Source organism: Telmatherina bonti (genome assembly GCF_933228915.1).
Source record: "Telmatherina bonti genome assembly, chromosome: 7".
NCBI lineage: Eukaryota > Metazoa > Chordata > Actinopteri > Atheriniformes > Telmatherinidae > Telmatherina > Telmatherina bonti.
The window spans coordinates 17807191-17828312 of NC_136625.1; the positions used below are offsets into that span (position 1 = coordinate 17807191).

Here is a 21122-nt window from a genome sequence, read left to right on the forward strand (position 1 = left end):
AAACAAAATATATTCAGTTAGAAATTTAATACAAATAGGAGCACAAGCCACATTTTGTTAGCTTCATTAGGCTTGTATTTTTCTTTGTTGTTTTTTTTTTGTTTTGTTTTTTTACAATGAATTTTGTACTTTAAACATATTTTGAACCACATATTTATACAAATCAAACACAACATACATTTAAGGTATTTCCGTTGATCAGACAATCAAATAGCAAGCGTTACATCCACAATCCCACGAAAGATCATACACATTTATAAGAAAAACAAAAAGGCATCGAGACAGAGGGAAAAAAAACCCCAAATGTAGATCAGCATATATACCAGATCATTTTCCACTTCAGTTGAGCAAGAGCAAACATTATATACCACATACCCCACAATCATAGAGGGCAAAGTGTGATTCTTTCACACAAGATGCTTTACTTTCATAGAAAGAATGGAATTTCTTTTGTTAATTATATGATAAATCTGACATTACCAAACGGTAGAGGAAAAGCAAAAGAATCAAAGCAAACATCTGGATTTACAAAACAGCTACAAAGCAACTGCAGCTGACAAACCGGATGTGACCGTCATCACACATTGTGCTCCCCCCCCTTTTCCCATAAACTGATTTTGTTTGCTCCTGCTCTTTCAGCCCACTCAAACACATCTTATCAGGTTACACTTATGTGGGTGACGTGATTCATGTCAGCAAATCATTTTCTAATAATACATAATGCCAAGAAAGTGCTTCTAAAGGCTTCTTGGACAGTCAAGTATTTCCTGTTTATCTCTAAACAAGAATTAATTCCTCTTCCTACTGTCATCAGAGGCATATGATCCGTCTTTCTTTCTCTCACACATACATACAGTCACACATACTTAAGATATGAGGTGGCTTTATGTGTTTTTCTTCAGCACCCAAAAATAAAGATTTTTTTTTTTTTTTTTTTTAATCCCACCATTTGCTTTGCAAAGAAATGATATCTACTGCCTTTCAACAATTAATCACAGGGACGTATTTATACTAACTCTGATAAGATTATTAAGGTGAAACTAAAACTCTTCATCCTGCAACAATTGCATACTCTGGTCCACTGTCTATTGAGACCATCAGTGAAGTGCATGTGGGTGAGGATCGTGCTGAGTTGCAAGTCTGCATCTCAGGGTGCAGCTTAGACAAAGTGCTTTGGATAAGTCTTGGTAAAGCCACTGAGGGGAATATAAGCAAGGGGATGGAGGATACTACCACCCAACAGTAGCAGCACTGTGATTAGATATGCACACACAGACACGCACACACATCATTCTATAGTCTTCCAAATCCTTCATTTTTAAGCTTCTTTCAGATCTGCTTATTTCCACTATTGCAACCCAAGCGTCATCTCCTATATTTACACACATCCTTATGTTAAAGCTGTTGTTTCTGAGGTTTTTCTAAGGGATGTGCATGTGCTTTTCATGTTAAAAGTTTAAGTTTCAAACAAGGAAAACTGGCCGTTTTGTGACGTGACAAAACAAATGATGAAGCAAATATTGTATGAAGCATCAATTATTGATAAGTGCATGTTAACCAGTGACCATCCACACTGAATACCAGTTAGAATTTTTTTTTTTCGCCGTTACATTTGTGATAATTTACTTTTTCAGACAAGCAAAGGCATCACGATAGAAATCAATAACTTAAACATATTAGTTATCATAAATAATGACAGCATTCTTAACAGAATACACTTGCTTTGTATAGCTTGTATAACAGAATAAACATCTTAAATCAGCAAGACGATAAATCAAGAAGCTGCTCCGTTTTTTCCTCCAAGTAACAATTAAAGTGTCTATCCTCACATACTTGGCACATCCCATGTAGAATCTTGAATATTAACAATATGAGACATGATTTGTTCAGTACAAAGTTTACAAATCTGTTCCTCCAAAAGGGATCAAGTGTCAAAAATGAACAGCTTTACTGAAAACTAACATCTGTTTATGCTTCATGCTGGGTGTAATCTGTTATCAGCAAACTACTGTTCATTTTATATCTCTTTTTTTGTCTGTTTTTGAAGAACCAAATACAACCCCCCCATTTGTTGCTGGATAATTGTATCCAAGCAAGCACAGAGGACACTGTACTTCTGCCTGATTTAGATTCCCTCACAAGCTTTAATTCAGCATGCCCTCTTCATCTTAAGGGTGACATAGCACTCGTTTGGGCTGTGGAAAAATGTGGAAAATACAACTAAGAAAACTTGCTTCAACTCAGGTAGGGCTGTTTGTCCTCATGGCTAATATAACCATCCAGTTTGCTACAGATTTACAGAGTGAGATGATGTCTTCAGTCACTGTCTCTTTACAATGACCTGGACTAACAAGTGGTTTATAGAATTAATCCTTTCTGCCAAGACGAGTTGGCCTCTTGTCTCCTAGAGAACTTTTTTAGAGAAATTTCCCATAGTGCTTATAATCTCATCTATACATGAGTACAGTTACCAGTTTTTTGTTTTTCTGGTTTCAACCATGTTTTTGTGTCAGACTCACAGCAGAGATGCATGTGCTTAAGTGCAATAGTCTTCCATCCATGTGTATTTAAGAGATGTGTTTATGTGCACAGTCCAGTCCCAGAAAAATGTATACCTGGCTATAAATATGTGCAGAATCAGAGCAGTTCATCAGGGTTGATCTCCGCTATCGGCTGTCTCCAGTAACAGAAGGAGCTGTACTCTGGCATCACGAAGGCCTCGTTCTGTTCCTTACTTAACAAAGGGAACACATGCTCCACCAGCTCACTGAGTCTACCATACCTATGGAGAGAGAGAAAGATCAAATAACAGACGTAATGAAAGATCATAAAAGTCACACACTGACTAAATAAATCATCATGTCACATCAAGGAAGGAAAATTTTCCTGTCGGGGGCTTCTCCTTCAGTTCTTGTTGAGTGAAATGTATGGATTGGTCAAACTCCTCAAGAAGGAGGGGGAATTGACTTGCAAATTTATCCCAAAAGCTGTGGTAAATTTGCGCTAGATTTAGATCCAGATTATAGTAAATAGCAAACAACTTGTTTGCTAAGATTTTGACTAGCACCCATTCACTTAGCAAGACCCAGTCCTGCTAGCCACCTGCCGGCATGTTATTGCTAAGCCTGGAAAACATTTGCTAGCCACACTAGCCATGGAGTCCCACTCTGCCAGTTAGGAGTGGCTCCTTGCATTTACTTCTTATGTAAACGGGTTGTGCTGTGAATAACGAGTGCGTTCTACATGAAGACCACATCTGGCTGATCCTATACTGGTTATAATACTGCAGATGAGTCAGTACATATTAAAAACTATGCTATGTTAGCTATAAACCTTTCCTTTTATTAAAATTCTAACATTATAAAATGCTGGAAATGTCTTACATGTAGGAAATAAAAAGTCAGTTAATGAAAATTTTTTGTTAAGGAAACAATAACAGAGCACTGACACTAAACACAAATAAAAAAAAAGCAGAAAGATCTTAGAAAATTCCAGCCGTATCCATGATATTCTATCCTGTTGTAGCAATTACCATGCACAATGTCAACAAGTACTTACGAGGACTTGTTGCCTTTGGTCTGCTCCTGGATCAGCTCTCCCTTGGGGTTAACAGTGAAGATTCTGCAGAGTGGAACGCCGACCTCCTTATAGGCGAAAACATCCTAAACAAAGACAATGCTGAATGTTTTAATCTAGCTACTGAGCCAAAAGCCAAATGAATCATGGCTTCGAATGAAGGTACATGTTTTTAAATGTTAGTGTTAAGTTCTTTTATCTTCTTTTATCATGTAGTAGAAAAAAGCTTTTCTTCAATAAAATATGAGGTTAAAATAGTTATCTGTGTGAAAAAAAGATTTTAAAAAAGCTTACAGTCCCTTTCAAACCATCTGAGACACACTTATGGATACGTTATGTAATACTCACAGAGTAGCCTCTCATACATAATGCACGCTGGTGCGAACTGAAATAAATGCATTAACAACATCAGCTCCAGACTTCCTGTTTCACCTAATGCTTGTACTGGCAATATTTCTTAAGTAAATGTTTTTTTGGGCAAGAGAAAGACTGTGTGTGTTTGTCCATCTTCTGTTTTGTTTTGTTTTGTTTTGTTTTGTTTAGTAAGCGAGACAGAGTTTTTATGGTTGCTTCATGTGGGTGTCGGTGTTTATACAGCTGAAGAAGGGATGCTGTGCCCAACTTGAGCTTGCTTCCACAGATGAAGTCACATGGGTTCACACTCCGCCACTGACCTCAGCTTAGGTTCAGCCCAGTTCTGATATCAGATGTTTCCGTCTGTGTTAATCTTAAAATAAACCCTGACTGCATCAACTTCTGGAAAAAAACGCAGCTCCCCTGACATGTAAAACAAAAAAACAAGTGCTTTATTGTCAAGCAGTTTGACATCTTCAAGCATGCATTTAACTCACATTAGCTCGATTCCCAAAGGCAGCGTAGAACGGCTGCTTGTTATGCTGGAAGAGATTCTTGATGTCTGTAAGGCATTCAATCTTGAAGATCTCTGGTTTCTTTTCTATGACCTCCCTGAAACAAACAGGCAGACTCATTAGGGGCCGCACATATTTGCAAGACCTGACCATGATTCAAGAGTTACAAGTCATTTGGCTAAATTTTTTCTACTACCTGTTTAACTTCAGTCCTTTGGTTTAGAGCTATTTTTTAAACAACCAATGTATTACTTATGTGAAAAACCAACATCTAAAGGTACCACATGAATATCAATGAAAAAAAAAAATTAAAAAACAAAACACACCTAAAACTTCAAAGTCAGAAGGAGTCTGAAAACAAGTATAGTTGAGGTGTTTCTATTGCAATAAAAATAAAATCAAGAGGCTTGTGTGAATAAAGTATCTGCAGCTTAGTGAATAATCACAAAACCTATGTTGTAGGTTGCTATAGTAACCATGATATATAGGATCCAAGGTCACGAAAGATTCCCACTGCTGAAGTGGATGATTCAAACAGCAAAGCTGTCTTCTACAAAGATGGTAGTTTCTCCTACCATGCTGTAACAACAGTAATTCTATTATGATTTCAGTCATGTTTGCAAGTCAACACATGTGTGTGAGAACAAGACTTGTATTTCATTGTGTCTGTTGGAAGTGCATTTAAAACAAAGGGTGGAAGTTTTGGAAAATGATTTCAGCCAATGGAAATTGTGACCACACACAGCTACAGGCTCGGAAAATATGCTGAAGGTTGAATTGTTCAAACATTTAATGCATGCTGTAAATCATTTACTACTAAACAGCTTCATATAATTCAAACAAAATATCTGTAAGACCCCTTGTTCACAAAGCTAAGTGACGCAACAATTACAATTTTGTTGTATTTTCTTGGGCTGTTTTTCTCCCCCGCAAGATTACAAGAAATAAATCATTAAAAGGAAAAGAAAAAAAAAGAAAAGTCATCCTTTGCTCATTAGGAGACTTTCATCCAAATACAACAAGCTAATTAATACGCAGTACAGCCACATTAAAGTTAAGATATTTCCTGTTCTTGAATAGCATTTTCCCAAAAGGAACAGGAAGGATGAAGAACAGAAATTAAGACGAAAAGATGAAGTTCTGAATGTGCTGATCATGAAAACTTCCAGGAGCTGATGACATGGCTACCAACATGGCTAATACCAATTTAATTAAAAATGAATGAGAATTCTGAGGCTGAACATTCAAGGATATTATAGTAAAAATCACCATGCAGGTAAAATGACTTAAATTTAAGGGGAAGGGATTTTTTTTTCCCTTTATTTAAGAAAAGAATCTGGATTGAGGGATAAAGAAGATTTTACAAGAACAATGATCTTCATGATGACAGTGACAGGCGACTTTACCTGTGAAATGCAGAGAAGAGGCTGCTGGGAGAAAGCATGAGAGGTCCTCGTGGCAGAATGGTGCCTCCATCGTTGACCCACTGCAAGTAACCTCTTGTCATGTCTGCCATGCCTATAGCACGAGCTGAGCAGTATAAGAACTTGTAGCCATTCCTATTGATGGGAGAAGCGGCGCTCATCAGTGGTTGTTTTATATTTTCTCAATGAACACAACAGCAGCTTATAAGCGTATCAGTTTAATAGCATCAAATACATTGTTATCTAAAATGTGCAGAAAATCTATAGAAGTCAAAGACAAAGACTATCTTTAAAAAAAAAAAAAAAAGACAATCTTAATGAGGGGTGGTGTCCCTGTCGCAATTACCAATTCTCTTTATACACTACGTCCTCCTACGTGCATTTAATTTGCATTCTTTGTGGAACTACAGCATCAAAGACAGGTCCAAAAGTTGAAAACTTTAGAGAAAATCCAGTTAATGATGCTTTTAGTTCTGCAATGATTCCTTTAAACATGCTGAGTCATCCACCTCAGAGCATCCCACGCAACAAAAAAAAAAAAAAGGAAAGCAAACTGGGAATAAAACATAAGCACTCCTAACCACTAACAGACAATTCATTCTTCGTTTTTGCCAAATCTGTGGTGTTGCACACTTACTCAGCAACAGAGTGGTACAGCTTTGCAATGCCCTGATGGGTCCAGTCTTTCCCCAACTGTGGAAGGATCTGTCCAAACACATCTGACCTAAAACAAAGCAAAAAGTATTACTAACATAATGGGAAGGATCTGGTTGGCACATGGTTGAGAAATATAAAATGTGACAGATTGGGAGGGACAGACACAGCCAAAATATGCTTGAGAAGGAAAATAAAACAGACTTGTGGTACAGACTGTTCAGAAGAGGTTAAATAAAGCACCCTACTTCCTCATTTTATCATAAGTACAGAACATTATAGGCTATTCTCTGCTAATGAAGATCACTGGCCCATAGGGGAGTCGCTGTCTGACACTCCGCTTATGATAGCGTGTGCTTACAGACTAAAATGTAAATGGGCTCATTATACTCCCTGTGCTCTTCACCCTGTTATTCAAAAAGTGACATGTCACAGGTTGGCCTGAAGGGTCACAGAAATAATAAGCTGCAGTGGATCTGGACCTATTTGATGCTTATTCTGAACCTCAGAGTGGAAATCAGAGCAGCTGCAGACATCCGTTTTTTTACAAAAGAGTGCAACTAGCTTTAAGACAATTTAATAGCTTTACATAAAGAGAACTGTACTGTGTCTTTCATATTGATAATAAAGTGAGAACTAAAGAGTCTATTGTAAAACTTTTCTTACACTTTTTTTTTAAATTTTGTCTTTAACCTTTAATTTTTTTTGCAATATTGTAGGATTTTTTTCCCTTCACCAGTAAGTCTCTAATACAGGTCATCACTTGTGCCATCAAATAAGGAGCTTTTCTTCAAAGAAATGAGCTGGATCAATAAATGGCTGGGGAAATTAGTCAGGCTGTTAATCACTTTAGGTTTCTTATAACTTCCATCCACTGACTTTAAAAGGTTAGCAAACAAAAAAAAAAAAAGGTGACGTACAAGAAGCCTTTTGCATTTTTCTATTTTTTCTTTTTTTTAGACAAACTACACCGCAGCTAGAGAGCAGAAAAATTACTAAAGTAAAAAGATAATGAAAATGTACAAATCTTTGTATTATTTATTAGTGCTATTCACTTGTTTTACCTCATATATGTATGCTGTATCTTTAATTAAATAAGCTTTGTCTGACTGAAAAGCCATAAAGTGCTACAACTACTTAGAACGCTACCATTTCTGTATTATGGCCGTTTATATGGCATTATCTAAATTCTCCATCTAATCTATTATTAGATCGGCATTTCGTAGCAAAAGTGAAAGAAGCTAATTTAAATGATAAGTATGAATGAAAGCTAACAATATTCAGTAATCAGAGCAGAAAACTGAAGGAAAGGATTCCATTTGTTTGCACTCGTTGTGGAAACTCCTCATAATGTGAAGGGTATGAACAGTAACGGGGTTTGCTTTGATGTGCAGGACTGTTGGCAGTCAGGACATGTTCATCAGCTTTCATGAAGAACTGATGTGCTGCTACATTTTGGCTGATTATACTGTGTATTACACTGCAACATAAATGTATAAGCAGTCACACTAATTTGGTGCAATTACAGGATTTATGAAAACCATCCTTCCTTGGAAACACATACTTGGTAATGGTGCCATCGATGTCAGAGATGATGACTTTGTCATCCCAGTTCCACAGGTAGATGGTTCCCTCACAGCGGCACGTACCCTGGTACTGAGTGGTGATGCTAAACGTCACATCATTCGGCCCTTCCTTGAGTTTTAAACTGACCTACAAAAACAGAAGAAAACCATAAAGGCATCGAGAGAGTTTATTTCATTCACTCCAAGTGAGTCCAATACAGAATGATTTATTCCACTGTATAATGAAGAAAGGTCTTTAATGCCCCCTACTGACAGAAAGAGGAGTAAAAACTAAGCATTTCCTAGCTAACCAGCAGAGGGCTCTCTGAACCATCAAATGAAAAAGATACAAATTCAGTAAACGCAGTAACCAAGTCAATAATCTGATAAATCCTGGAATTAAAAATAAAAAAAAGAATAACAACAAAAAAAAACAAAAAAAAACACACAAGCTTTCATTTCAGAAAGTCGTTTACTGAATCATTTCTACTTCCATAACTACTGAGATGAATAATCTAAATTAGTAAGCAGCTTATATCTTAAGCTGAAACAAGAGAAAAAGTGAAGGATTCACTCACGATCTGATCAGAAGAAAGACGCAGTGACTTCCTGTACGTGTGTGGGCAGGAGTGGTGCTGACCATCTCCTGGCTGCAGCCTTTCTTGACAAGACACAGCACTCACTTCCTTGGCTTCTTCATCACTGGATGTGTCTCCTACTTTAGGCCTACAGGGAAAACACAGTTACTGTTTGTCCATTCACACCGATCATAACAAATGTACTCAAAACATGCACTTTAGAAAATCCTTATTCTTTTTGAGAATAAAATCATTAATGGTTATATCCACTCTGTCATTTCACTTTTTCTAAATTGCTGATTGCTACACAGGAGAAAGTACTGGGCATTGCAACACATACTGTAAGGCCAACTTCTCCTGAGACATAGACGGTCCTTCCTCTGTCAACTGAGCCTCCTCCTTGGTTTCAAGCTTAGTCTCTGACTGGGGGAGGGAAAGAAGAAATCACTGATCATTAAAACAGCCAGGTAATTCGATCTGAAGTTGCGAGCCAGAACATAAAGGCACAGATTGAAAACTGATGTGTATGCAGTTCAGCTATTGTTTTCAGTTCTTATAAAATGTGCACACCTGCTTGATTGTACTGTCTGCTCTCTTCCGCCAGAACCACCAGCGGCCTGACTTCTTTGGCATTTTCTCCTTCACCCAGGCCTCCTCAGTAGCCTGTTGCAAACAACAAGATGAAGTCATTTTATAAAGAACTTACTGCTAATGTATAATTTACACAAGTGAAAATTTAAAAAAAAACTTAATTTACCTTTGGTAAATTTTTCTGAAACGCCTGGAGACTTAGAATCAGCGGTGCAGCCAACGCCCAGTTATAATACCTGGGAACATAAATGCAGGTTAATATACAAAAATTGCTCCTTATATAAAATTTTCCAATTTTACATTAAATAACCAGGCTTACTTATTATTTCCTATCTTTACTACCAGGTTGGGGTTATCTATAATTGCTGGATTTTCAGCAAATTCATGATATGTGATGATATGCTCCATGAATTTTTCTGCAAGCACAGACAGGAGAGGAAGACTCATTAAAAGACAGCAGATAGAAAGGTCAGCGGTTGTAAACCAAAACATCTTACTACACAGATAAGTGAAGACTCTTTGCACTTCCTTCAGTAACACCAGAAGAGGGATTCAGCGACACACTTCCACAAAAGTATATCTTACACACTGATACAACAAAGCTTATCATTTATGCATCACACAGCCTCCTCAGACAGGAAGGCAGCTATAAACTTCTACAAAGAGTTCTGTCTTCTGTGAAATAGAGGTCATCGAATGTACCTTTGGATATTTCAGCATTTTCTGTGAGACCTCCACAAAGAGAAAGGGTGACATCCGGCAGGTCACTTGCCGAGTCAGAAAGACATTCTGTCCCGCTGTCAGCAGCGGCGCTACCCACCGACTGAGGAGACTGCGAACCAGAGTGCATCTCCGAGTCCATCCAATGCTTAGTTGCTGCCTCTGACTCACTGGTGGAATAAAGGTAAAGAAAGACAAAGAAAATTATCTGGTCTTCAGTGTTATTTTAGAAGAGGGGTATTAATAAGACATGGGTTTGGTTCAAATAGGGCACATTTTTGATTAAAAGAGGTCAGGCAATTAGGTGACTCTTGCGTAAGCAAACCTCTTAGGAAAATATCTTGCAGCCACATCTGGTTCAAGTACATTCAGGTCGTCTAGGTAGATGTCCTCAGGGCCCTGATGCTGACTTCTTTTTGGGACTCCTGCTCCGACAATTGAAGTATCTATTATTTTATGTGTAATTATAACTAGAACCACAATAATATGTGCCCTCATGTACCTTTCTTTTTTGAAGGTGAATCACTCTGCTGGCTGTTTGCAGGGGTTGATGTTGTCACACCGGATGGCAGGACATCGAGAGGCTCTGTGGGGGTTACGGGACTTGCGACACAGGTTATGGTGCTAACTTGTGGTAGTTGATGATCAGGTGTTACAGTGGTGAGAGGGGTCCGTGGCTCTGGCTTGACTATGGCACACACTGAGTGGCTGCTATCTTCCTTTTCAGTCTGAACTTCATCCTCCATGGCCTCTGAGCTGAGAATGACACGGAAGTGGGTGCTCTCTGACGGGGTGATGGTCACTGTTTTTAGTGGTTCTGGTTTCTCCTTCTTTGTGACCTGGGTATTGAATAGGAGATGTTACTATAAAGACAAACATTCAGATGTTGGCTTTAACTTTTACAGGAACAAAGCGCTTACCCTGGTCGTTTCTGGAAACTCTCCCCAGGTCCACTGCATGTGGGACTCTGCTCTGAGCAAACTCTCTGAGGGCCTCATGACCAGTTCTGAATCACTCTTTGGGGAAAACGCCTGAGACAAGCCATGACTAAAAGACAAATATATGGATATTTATGTGCAAACAATCAGTATATTTTAAATAAGTAAAAAAAAGAAAAAGTATTTATTTATTTTTGTGTCCATGTTCCACACATACCCATCACTTGCTTGCCATTCGCTATCAGACAATGGGTAGCCATCGTGGTTATGCCTGGCTGCAGGTAATTTGGGGTCAACGTCACGTATTGTGGTAACTGAAGGTGACCTACATTAAGGGTGCAAAAAAGGGATGGATAATTGTTTCACCTTTATTAAAGAAATACTTGTTCCACCAACAACCCTTGAACATGAACCCACCTGGAAACATGTGTCACAGCTTCCTCATCAGAGCTCAGGTCCATCTCAAAGATCTCTTCACTTTGCCCAGTGCTGGACATAGCAGCAGTTGTAGTAGCAGCAGCATTACCAGTAGTGACTGACATTGGTGGTGTCAGCTCCTCTCGACGGGGGTCTCCTTTATGCTTCTTTCGCCGTCTCTTTTTTTTTTTTGTAGCCGTAGTGCTGGGAGCAGGAGGCTCTGGTGGGTCCTCTGCGTCAACAGGGTCATCTTCAAGATCTTTTGGTGCCCTTTGCTCCACCTCTGAGATCCAGAAGAGATGGCTCTCGGTGGGAATTGGGGAGGTGGCCAGGTGGGCTGGGACAATCTGCTACAGTAACAAGGCAGATAAATGAACCTTAAGATATTTTTTGAATAGGAGAAAGCAAAAGTGATTAGTCTTATTCTCAGAGTGAATTCATGAGAGCGTGTCAGTCAGTGCTGAGTTGTTACAATAGGAGATCTGGTCGCTTACGCAATAGGTCAACTGTCAAGTAAAGGACTGAACAACAATGGATGAATCGTTTCCTGGCTCAAAGAAGGCTCTTCCTTTTTAACTAAAGATAGCTGTTAAATAATAAGCAAAGGCATCACAAGACAGTGAATTTCAGTGGTGAACATTAAAGCAACGCTGAATAAGTCTCCCTAAAGAAAATCATCAGGAGTTTGGCTATGTTGAAACATAACTAGGTTAACTTTCTAACAGAACAAATCAGATCGAGACTAATTTAATTTTTTTTTTTTTTTTTTGTTTTTATTCATCTATTCTATGTGTGACGTGCTTACATTTTGTTGTTCAGCTTCTTGGACAAAAAAGGCTTCTCCATTGTCACCAAGCTTCATATGTAGTTCTACGGGCTCTCCATTCACTTCTATGTCGATCTGGAAAATAATTGGCAGAAGATACAGACTTACATCCAGGTTTGTTTAGCAGGTAAAGCAGCACAGGTGTGTGAAGTGATAGATGAGTTACACAGAGCATAGGTCAAGAATAACACACCCGTGATCCGAAGGTTGCTAACTTGAGGGCACATATTAGCATTTCTTCTTCTTGCTGTAATTGCTGTTTTTGTAAATTATCTAAATTTTGTTGTAGCAACATTTATGAGACGTAGGTATGTCTGAGTCATTGGACATTATTCTTTCAGTGGTCTGCTTCAGAGTTCTATGTGCTTCAAAATGAAAAAGGGGGAAGGTGTCTCTGTAGGTGGTCTTCATGCAGCTTAAACAATCAGAATTCAATGACAGTACTGATATTTTCTGTACCACTATTCTATTGGAAAAGCATAGTTTCATGAAGATCCCTGTTTGTGTTGGTTCGACCCAACAACGGTCTAGTTCTTGCTGTCTGAGCGGGTATTGACATAATAAATGCAAAGCTGCTTTTTTAAGGAAATCACAAGGACACTGAAAACACAGCTCGCAAAACTAACTCTGCCCCTCTGTCATTTGTTCACATAAAATGTATTCTGCGTCATTTTTTGTCAGATAACACTGCAGGCTTGAAGCCTCATCTTTTGCCCGAGGGTTTCTAAATCCTAATAAGCATACGGGTCTTACGGGCTTTCATTCTGTGGAGCTTGCCATAAGAACAAGGCCATTCAAGTTGACCAGGCAAACCTCAGAGGACAGGAGCCCATTCAGAAACGTGACACCTCAAAAAAAAAAAAAAAAAAAACAGGTCACGTCTGGCAGAGATTTCAGAGGGACAGAGGGGCATACTCACAATTACACTGTCACCTGAAACCAAATCAATATCAATTTACAACCAGTGGTCACCAGAATAATCTGTTTGTTTCCCTCGTATGTGATTTCTCTTGTTCTGTCTTTCTGTTTGTTGGTATGCTTTATTGCAGGTGTGGCTTTCTGCCAATGTCAGTGAAACATTTCATCCCCTTAGGGTTGCTATGGAGAATCTGCAGTAATGCGAAAGAATGTCAAACCCAAGTTAATAATGAGACGAAATACATGAAGGTACTCCTTATCCATTCAAAGTCGGTGCCAGGTTGTATTTATTTGAGTGGCTGAACGATGGATTTACAAACACCATGCCTTATTGCTGGATTAGATATTATCGCATACATTATATGCCTATAGATCCTCAAAGTGATAAAAAAAATGCCTTGCAAATGTAATTAAATAGATGGTTGAATGGAAGCAAGAGTGGTTGTAGATCAGATAAATGGAAACGGGGACACATGTAGGACTGTTTGTTACACAACAGCCCTTTTTGGGGCCTTGTTCATGTTTCTTTCTCCCCCCACGCATTCAAGTTGTAGAGCTGTTTCCATAGAAACCACTCATTCATTCCTACTCTCCAAGGCTATCAGCATTCCGGATCGGTGTAAAGACTGTGTCAGTCCACCACAAATCATTATCCCCTCTGGTCCACAAGGAAGTAAAATAGCTTTCTTCAAGACAGAGCACTACATAACTGTTCTAAGAATAGATGACAAGAATAACTCATCATTTATGTTGGTGTTCTGTCGAAACTCACCTTCAACAGTATTTATCACTAATAACGCAATGTTGTGATTCTCACTGTAACCACTAAAAGTCAAGCAAAACAAAAAAAATTACAGTACCATAATTAGGTATTTATACATGACCACAACATGCATAAAAAAACTGCTAAAGCGGATTTAACCTGCTACTTCTACCCATCACTTAGGCTAAGGTGCTACAAACACACACTTTCCTCTAGTGAAAGTGGCTAAAAATAACCTAACAGTTCTTCAGCCATAGCTAAATTGGACTGCACCACAAGGCAAGAATATACATAGTAATAGCTATAATTATTGAGGAAGAAAAACCCAGAATATCCCAACAAAGTTTAACAAACATAAAAAGATTTTCCTGACAGTCACAGTCAGTGTGATCTGTATGCTCAATATTTACTTATTATCCACACTGGAATTGTGACATCAAGCTTTATCTGAACTGAGTGCAGGGAGATTTTGTTGGATAAGGAGCTAGACTGTTCTTTGGGGAAATGTTAATTTCATACATATTTTCCATGCATTATTTTGAAAAATGCCGCTTAGGTGAACAGGAGGGGATTTTTAGGTTACATTCTTGTAACTTCTAGTGATATATATAGTCACTGGCCCTTTTTATAACACTTGTGATTTGGCTTGGAAGAGTTATACAGCAGAATAAACTGTGTCCAAGTGTATACGACAGCTTCACTGATTAAGTATTGTACGTTCAAAACAATGGCAGGCCCACAATTTTGGAGAAAAAAAAAAAAAAAAAAATCACTGCAGCCGAGCTAGACATTGTATTTTTATCGTCACATGATCCTTTATGTCAAAGGACAACAATATCGCTCACAATACCAAAGTCAAAAGTTCAATCCAACTGTTTTTCCACACATGTAACAAGGCTTTAAAATTACCCAGAAAGAACAATGATAATTTAAACTATAATATTCAGGAAAAACTAAATAGAAGAGATAAATAAAATGTTTTATCTTTATGTTATAATCTTTATACAAAGCAATGGTGGTGTAATTAGAACTGACATGCCCTCACAATGAATCATAAAAAGAGAAAGCAGCTGGGGTGGTAGACTTGCAAAAAACTGTTTTTAACAATTTTTAAGAAAATTCATCATTATTGGCTTAATAGTATTAACAAGTTTTCCTTTGGGGATTAAAGTATTTTTCTTTTCATTTCATTTCATTTCAAGTTATTATGATCTCATGTCGCATTTGTGAAAAATTTACTGTGATGAGCTGGGGTTTCACAACTAAACTTGTGCTATCCATACCAATAAAAAGCTACTCAAAACATAGTATTTTAAATGTTTATGCAGGCACATTTTAAAAACAACTTACCACTTTCTCTTTGGAGCGCAGTACACCCAGTTTGCCAAACCGAACATGAAACGGCGAGCACTGGTAGGTGCCATCCCTCTGACGGACAACCACAACATCAATACAGCCTGACAGGGTGGCCTGATTAATTCCTTTGTACAGTTCTTTGACGGTCACCAGAACCTGACCTGCCAGCTGCCCCACGTAGTTCATGGTGTCCGTCTGGAGAGGGAAAGAAACAAATTACTCATTGAGCTTATGGAAAAGAAAAACACAGGATGAGTAGAGAAAAAGAGACAGTTTTGAGCTGCAGAAGTTGCTAAATTAACTATTTGTCTTTCTTCATTTTCCTCTGATTCGCACATAAAACTGTTGTCTTTGATTTAAGTAAATGCTCGTTCAGACAGTCGGGTTGTCTTATTGTCTTCTGCTTTCATGCTTTAGGTCTCTCATTTGGCTGCCTGTCCCGCAGTATCAGTCATCTCCTGACCTGCATGCAGGCTGCCAGAGTGCCACTGTCATCCTATCACAGGCTATTGTCCCACATGAACAACATCAGAGAGGGGAGCAAATGGCTAGACCCAAACAATGAGCCAACCTCATACATAAATCCCACTGCCCAGCTGCAATGAAAGCAGCTGGTGTCCTGTTTACATTTATAACTCTGCTAACTACATCAAACAGAATACTGAAGCCATGTTCCTTTGGCTAAAATGACATGGGCAACTGAGGATTAATGCTGCAGAATTTCTCATAACAATAAAAGCCACTTGTTAACACTTTTTCAAGCAATCTGTTGAGTCCACTTAAATAAGAAAGGAAACAACATATAGGTCAAGAATACACGTACATGTGCTTCCCTGCCTCTTGGTAGCCGAAACTAGATTAGGGGACAATTTTTGTTTGGTCAGGCCAATAAACACATTCTCCTTGTAAAATTGTATGATCTCACACTGACCTTTTGTTCTAAATCTCACCATGAAAGCACTATGAGGGGGGAGTCAGAGGGGGTCGGTAACAAGGGTACAAAAAAGTATTTGTGCAAGTATGGCAAGAAACTCAATAGCAATCAGATCAAACTACAAGTTGTAGAAAGATTTGTGCAGTTTGTTGTGAGGAATGAGTAAAGTAGGAACTTCTGGAAAAAACTAAATTGCTGCACAAAAGATGAGGCAGAAAAGCTTTGTAGCCTTTGCAAAATATCACACAGCCAATAAAAGTGTTTTCTGGCAACAGCTTCATGCTCAATGATAAAGAAATTGTGCTGTTAATACACAGGGATGTGAATTTGTTCAATGGGAGAAAGGCAATTAAATTGCCATAGCTATAAATAAATACTATAAATAACTGCAGAACTGTTTACGCAACTTACAAACATGTTAATCTTTAAATAACAATAAACAAAAGCTGTCAAAGTAAGCATTTGTGACTTATCATTGAACAAGGGTAAATCAATACAAGACTGATTAGTCCACACACCATGTGACTGGTAGATTTTAGAGAGCTAAAAGCTGAGTATTTTGAAAAGCTTGAAAAGCTTAAAGAGCAAAACACTTTAGTAGTAAAATTTCTGTCCATAACAGAAACTACAACTGTATGTTTGTCAAGCAAACATGTGAAACTCATTTAGAAACTACTCATAAATAACTTTAAATTCGGCTTTATTCTGTGTCATATAAAAAGTTGCACAAGTGCAGATCTCCGCACACCTAAACTATTAGCGTTGACACAATGTGAAGCGCAACATGAAGAAGGAATCAAAGGTCCAACCATCAGGCTATAAAGCAGGAAATCTCAGCATTATAAACAAATCAAACCTTTTTCCACTGTTCTTTCCTCCCAGCTGAGCCTGATGTCTGACTTGATCGCAACACAACAAGCATCTCTTTTCACATTACAACTGAGTCTGAAAATACCTGTTCAGTGTACCTCAAAAACTGTCATCATCGAAGTCACTAGGTTTAAATGTCAACCAACTTGAACTGGCAGCAGCTATAAGTCAAACAACTAGCCAAACCAAACAAGATTAGGTCCTCCATTAGTTCTGACTCACCAGGGACCAGGATGACCTCAAAGACGAGGTCTCATCCTGCTCACTGTTGTCTGTGTTGTCCTCGGTGTTGCTTCCCAGGAGCTCCCAATTCCCCCAAGACCTCTGTCTCTTCATTACTTTACCCACTTCAGGATACTCCACTGGGACCAATGATATCTGTCCTCCGATTTTGGTGATATTGTCCCTCTGCCATCATGAAATCAAACTCAAACATGGGCCCACCTAATCACCTTAGAATAACCCTCCTAGAGGTAAATACAGATATGCTACCTTGAACAAATGGCGATTGTGCAATGCTGTCATAAACTTTGCCATCCTTCCTCTGGGCTATTCTTTGCAGAATGTGTACTTCTACTTGTCCAGTCAGCTGACAGAGTACAAGGATGTTAACCAATGGGATGACATCTTTAAGGTGGCAGTGGATTGCTGATAAGGGATGGCCATTTCCTGTGAACAGCTATGCAATGTTTTCTTCTGATAAGAGTAAAAACTCAGGGAAAAAAGCCAAGCACTACCAAGCATGATGTTCTTGCATCGTCTGTCACATGTACATTGCAATCTTTGCTGCGTGTGCTTGTTATTGTGCATTGCTTATCAGGAGGGGGTGGAGGGAGTGGAAAGTTATTGACATTTGGCTGCAAAAGTCAACTCATGGGACCTTCACTGTACAAGATAGCAACATGTTTGTTTGTTGTTCATTCCAGCTGAACTGTCTGACATTCCAGGCATAGAAGTCTTTAAATAGTAAAAGCATAATCACAACTGGGATTATTGAATCGTTAAGATCAATGAAAGTTGCCAAATTATCACCACATCAACTACAAGTCACTTCACAACACAGAGAGACTTTTGATAAAGTTATTCAAGCAATAATGACAAAAAGTTTCTTCTTTAGTAAGATGTTCTCTTTGGTCTGATTTCTTGTGACTTCCTAGTTAGTTTAGGTCCAAAGTAACTGCTTAAAACTAAAATTATGCAAGAGGCTCTCCCAGAAAGGGCCTCAGCCTGGCTGTCTCATCTGCTTAGTCTTTTGTAAACATAACCAAAGACAACATGCTAGTTGGCCGAGCTGAAAGTTTTGGGTTTTTTTTTTTTTCCTTTCTCTTTGCTAGGACCCGTTATGACTGCAACAAGAGCCATGGATATATAGATGATTGCTTTTAAGAAGGAACACTAGTGAAATGTTAGAAGCAAGAAAAATTATATCTATACCACAGAGTTTGTTCTAAAATTACACATTTATAAAATCAAAGTTGAAAGAGTTTAGATGTTAGGAATATCATCATCTTTACACTTCTTACATAGCTTTAGTTTGTATCTGGAAATTACTCAATGCATATTTGCTTTTACTTGGTGAAAAGGGAACCAGTGCTGCGACTGAGCTAACAAACCAGTGCACGCTTGGTTCAGATTGCACTACTTTAAGCATTAGGTTACTGTAAACTGCAACTGAAACCAGTCATCTCATGTAGGTACCACACTATAGCAAAAACCTCAGAGAAACAGTGTTAACTTTCTTTTTTTTTTTTTTTTTATTAAAAAAAAAAAAACAACAAAGCAAAAAACAATAGGGCCTTGCCATTCTTCGTATGGCTTGGACCCTAATAAAGTCTGGAGTGCTTAAAAAAAAAAATAAAAAAGGGCACGTGTTAATCCCCTATTTTCCATCATTCCCCAAAATTCCTGGCTGATGTACCGATGGTGATTCACAAAGCAGTCATATTCAAAGCTCTAAAGTTAGCTTTGGCATTTGAAACTGAGACCTCACCCTGTGAGAAAAAAAAAGAAGCCTCAAACATTTTAAAGTTTTTGTACTGTTTCTAAAAGGGGATATTAAAAAAGCATGTTTATCAAAAGTTAAAACAATCAACCCCCCTCCTTTTTCTCTTGACTTTGCTTGTTTAGTTTAAGACAAAAAAAACAAATACAGATAATTATATTATGTCTATAAAACCTCTAACTTTATCCCTGGATCACACATGTTTCTTTTAGTGTATGTAGCTTTAAACTGGACTGAGCTGCTACTGTCAAGAATCAAGAATAGTTTAGAGAAGAAAGAAGAAGGCAGTGGGGGAAGTACAGATTGTTATGCTGTCATTCATTATTTAAGCACTTATGTCATTCATAACGAAGTGCCTGCCAACCAGACACAGTACTAATCAACTATCATCCTACAGGGCTTATTAAGTAACACAATTTATCATGAACCAGGAAGAAAAAGATACAACAATGTTCTTTTCGCATTTTTCTCATGTGTCTAAACTCACAGGGGTACAGCAGATTTTATGTTACATCTAAGAATAAACATTTGCCAGGTGATTGTACTGGAATTTATTTCATATTATTAACCTTTGTTTATAGTATAAATCAACTATTCATTTCATAATCCTAATAAGTTTTAAAAAGAGCTGAGTATTTCTGCCTAAGCCAAAGCTTAGTGCATCAAATTTACCCTGTGAGACTGAAATTTACTTAAATGATTTGTACAGTTGTTGCAGGTTTGGGTTTCACGGTCACTGATTGACAGAAAAGGTAAGGTTCAGCTAGTCGAGTTATATTTTTACAGATATATATATATATATATATATATATATATATATATATATATATATATATATATATATACATATATATATATATATATATATATATATATACATATATATATATATATTTTTTTTTTTTTCATCAAAGCTGTTTTAAAAATGAATGACACTGGCTGACATTTAGTATCACCCACGGGTAGGTGTTTTGTTAGCTCTGCTTTCATGCCACGACACCGTCAGTGACCTGACCACAAGGCATGGCTTTAGCTACAAACATTTCTACGTTTAATCTACAACTATAGTTGCTTTAGCTTAAAAAAGAAAAAAGAAAAGAAAAGTTAAATCAATCCCGAAAACTAGATTTGACTGAAGCGTCGCCAGTTCAAATACAAAGTGAAAACAAAAGCGAAAAACAATCAAACTAACCCGAACCCACCTCGTGTCTAATTTGGACCTGCGGTGTTCGACAGGAATATATATTTGCTCCATATAAAAACGAATAAAAAAAGAGAAATTGAACCAAGGGTAAAAAAAAAAAAATGAATGGAGAGTAAGCTCAGCTAGCTGTTCGTCAGTCTGTCAGCCCTCAGCTAGCTTCACTGTTATCGTCTGGTTTGGCTTAACGTAAATGGTTAGCAAGCGACAGTCACTCCTTCACCTACTGGTTTCGATTACGTGTTTATACCTTCATTTAGTAATACAAAGAATAAATGTCCAGCCGGTCATTTTGTTTGTGAGTTAAATCGATCCTCTCTAGCTCAAAAGAGATGTTAGCCAGCTTGTACACTAGCTAACATTAGCTGATGGTAGATTCGGAAACATCCATTGAAAGACAGCAGCGACCGGATAAAATGTGTTGAGCTCATTATTTTTACTAAGTCCTCACCTTGTATTACTTCAGCGGGATGCTGCGGACGTTGATTATTCTTCAATGAGACCCCATATTTATGACTCTGAAACTCCTGTAGCCTCCTGACGTGTCCCCTGCCTGGACCACCGTGACCGACTGGTGTGTGAGTGGTTACTGGTTACAGTTGATGGGACGCAGAGCCGCACAGCGGTGGCGACCTCTCACAGCTGGTGGGACAGTAGTTTCTTCTATATGGCGCAGTAGAAGTGCCAGGTTCAATTTTTCAAACATTTAAATGTATGTGGAAATAATGCACTGATAAAAAGGGTTTAGAAAAGCTCCACTGAGTTTACTGGGACTTTAACAGTCCAGTATATAAACATAAATGGAGAAATTTGGTCACGCTTGTTTTGGTGTTTGCAAGTCTGAGTGGCTTTTTTTCTGTTTGTAATCACTATCACTTTTAGTTTAAAATGTTGACTATCTTTCCAGTTATTTGTTCCTA

The 21122-nt window shown here is 38.1% G+C and overlaps 1 protein-coding gene across 1 annotated transcript; it reads right to left on the reverse strand.

Moving 5' to 3' along the window:
* Nucleotides 1–22: 22 nt before the first annotated feature.
* lpin2 (lipin 2) lies at nucleotides 23–20789 on the reverse strand. Its single transcript, XM_079243583.1, has 20 exons — nucleotides 20654–20789; nucleotides 15190–15390; nucleotides 12138–12233; nucleotides 11333–11682; nucleotides 11133–11240; nucleotides 10898–11024; nucleotides 10480–10816; nucleotides 10303–10402; nucleotides 9960–10147; nucleotides 9577–9673; nucleotides 9424–9493; nucleotides 9237–9329; nucleotides 9007–9089; nucleotides 8667–8814; nucleotides 8088–8236; nucleotides 6507–6593; nucleotides 5852–6004; nucleotides 4428–4542; nucleotides 3559–3662; nucleotides 23–2782 (listed from the first exon to the last, which is right to left on the reverse strand). Exons 2-20 carry the CDS (start codon nucleotides 15379–15381, stop codon nucleotides 2638–2640), a joined length of 2742 nt encoding a protein of 913 aa, XP_079099709.1. The 5' UTR covers nucleotides 15382–15390; nucleotides 20654–20789; the 3' UTR covers nucleotides 23–2637.
* Between the last annotated feature and the right edge of the window lie 333 nt (nucleotides 20790–21122).

Excerpts from the sequence above, each read along its gene's own strand:
- lpin2 (XM_079243583.1), bottom strand. The coding sequence starts at position 15,381 with ATGAACTACGTGGGGCAGCTGGCAGGTCAGGTTCTGGTGACCGTCAAA. Across the intron at positions 11,025-11,132 it reads GAATGGCAAGCAAGTGATGG|TCATGGCTTGTCTCAGGCGT; the intron begins GTATGTGTGGAA and ends TTTGTCTTTTAG. Across the intron at positions 6,005-6,506 it reads CTGTACCACTCTGTTGCTGA|GAATGGCTACAAGTTCTTAT; the intron begins GTAAGTGTGCAA and ends TCCCATCAATAG.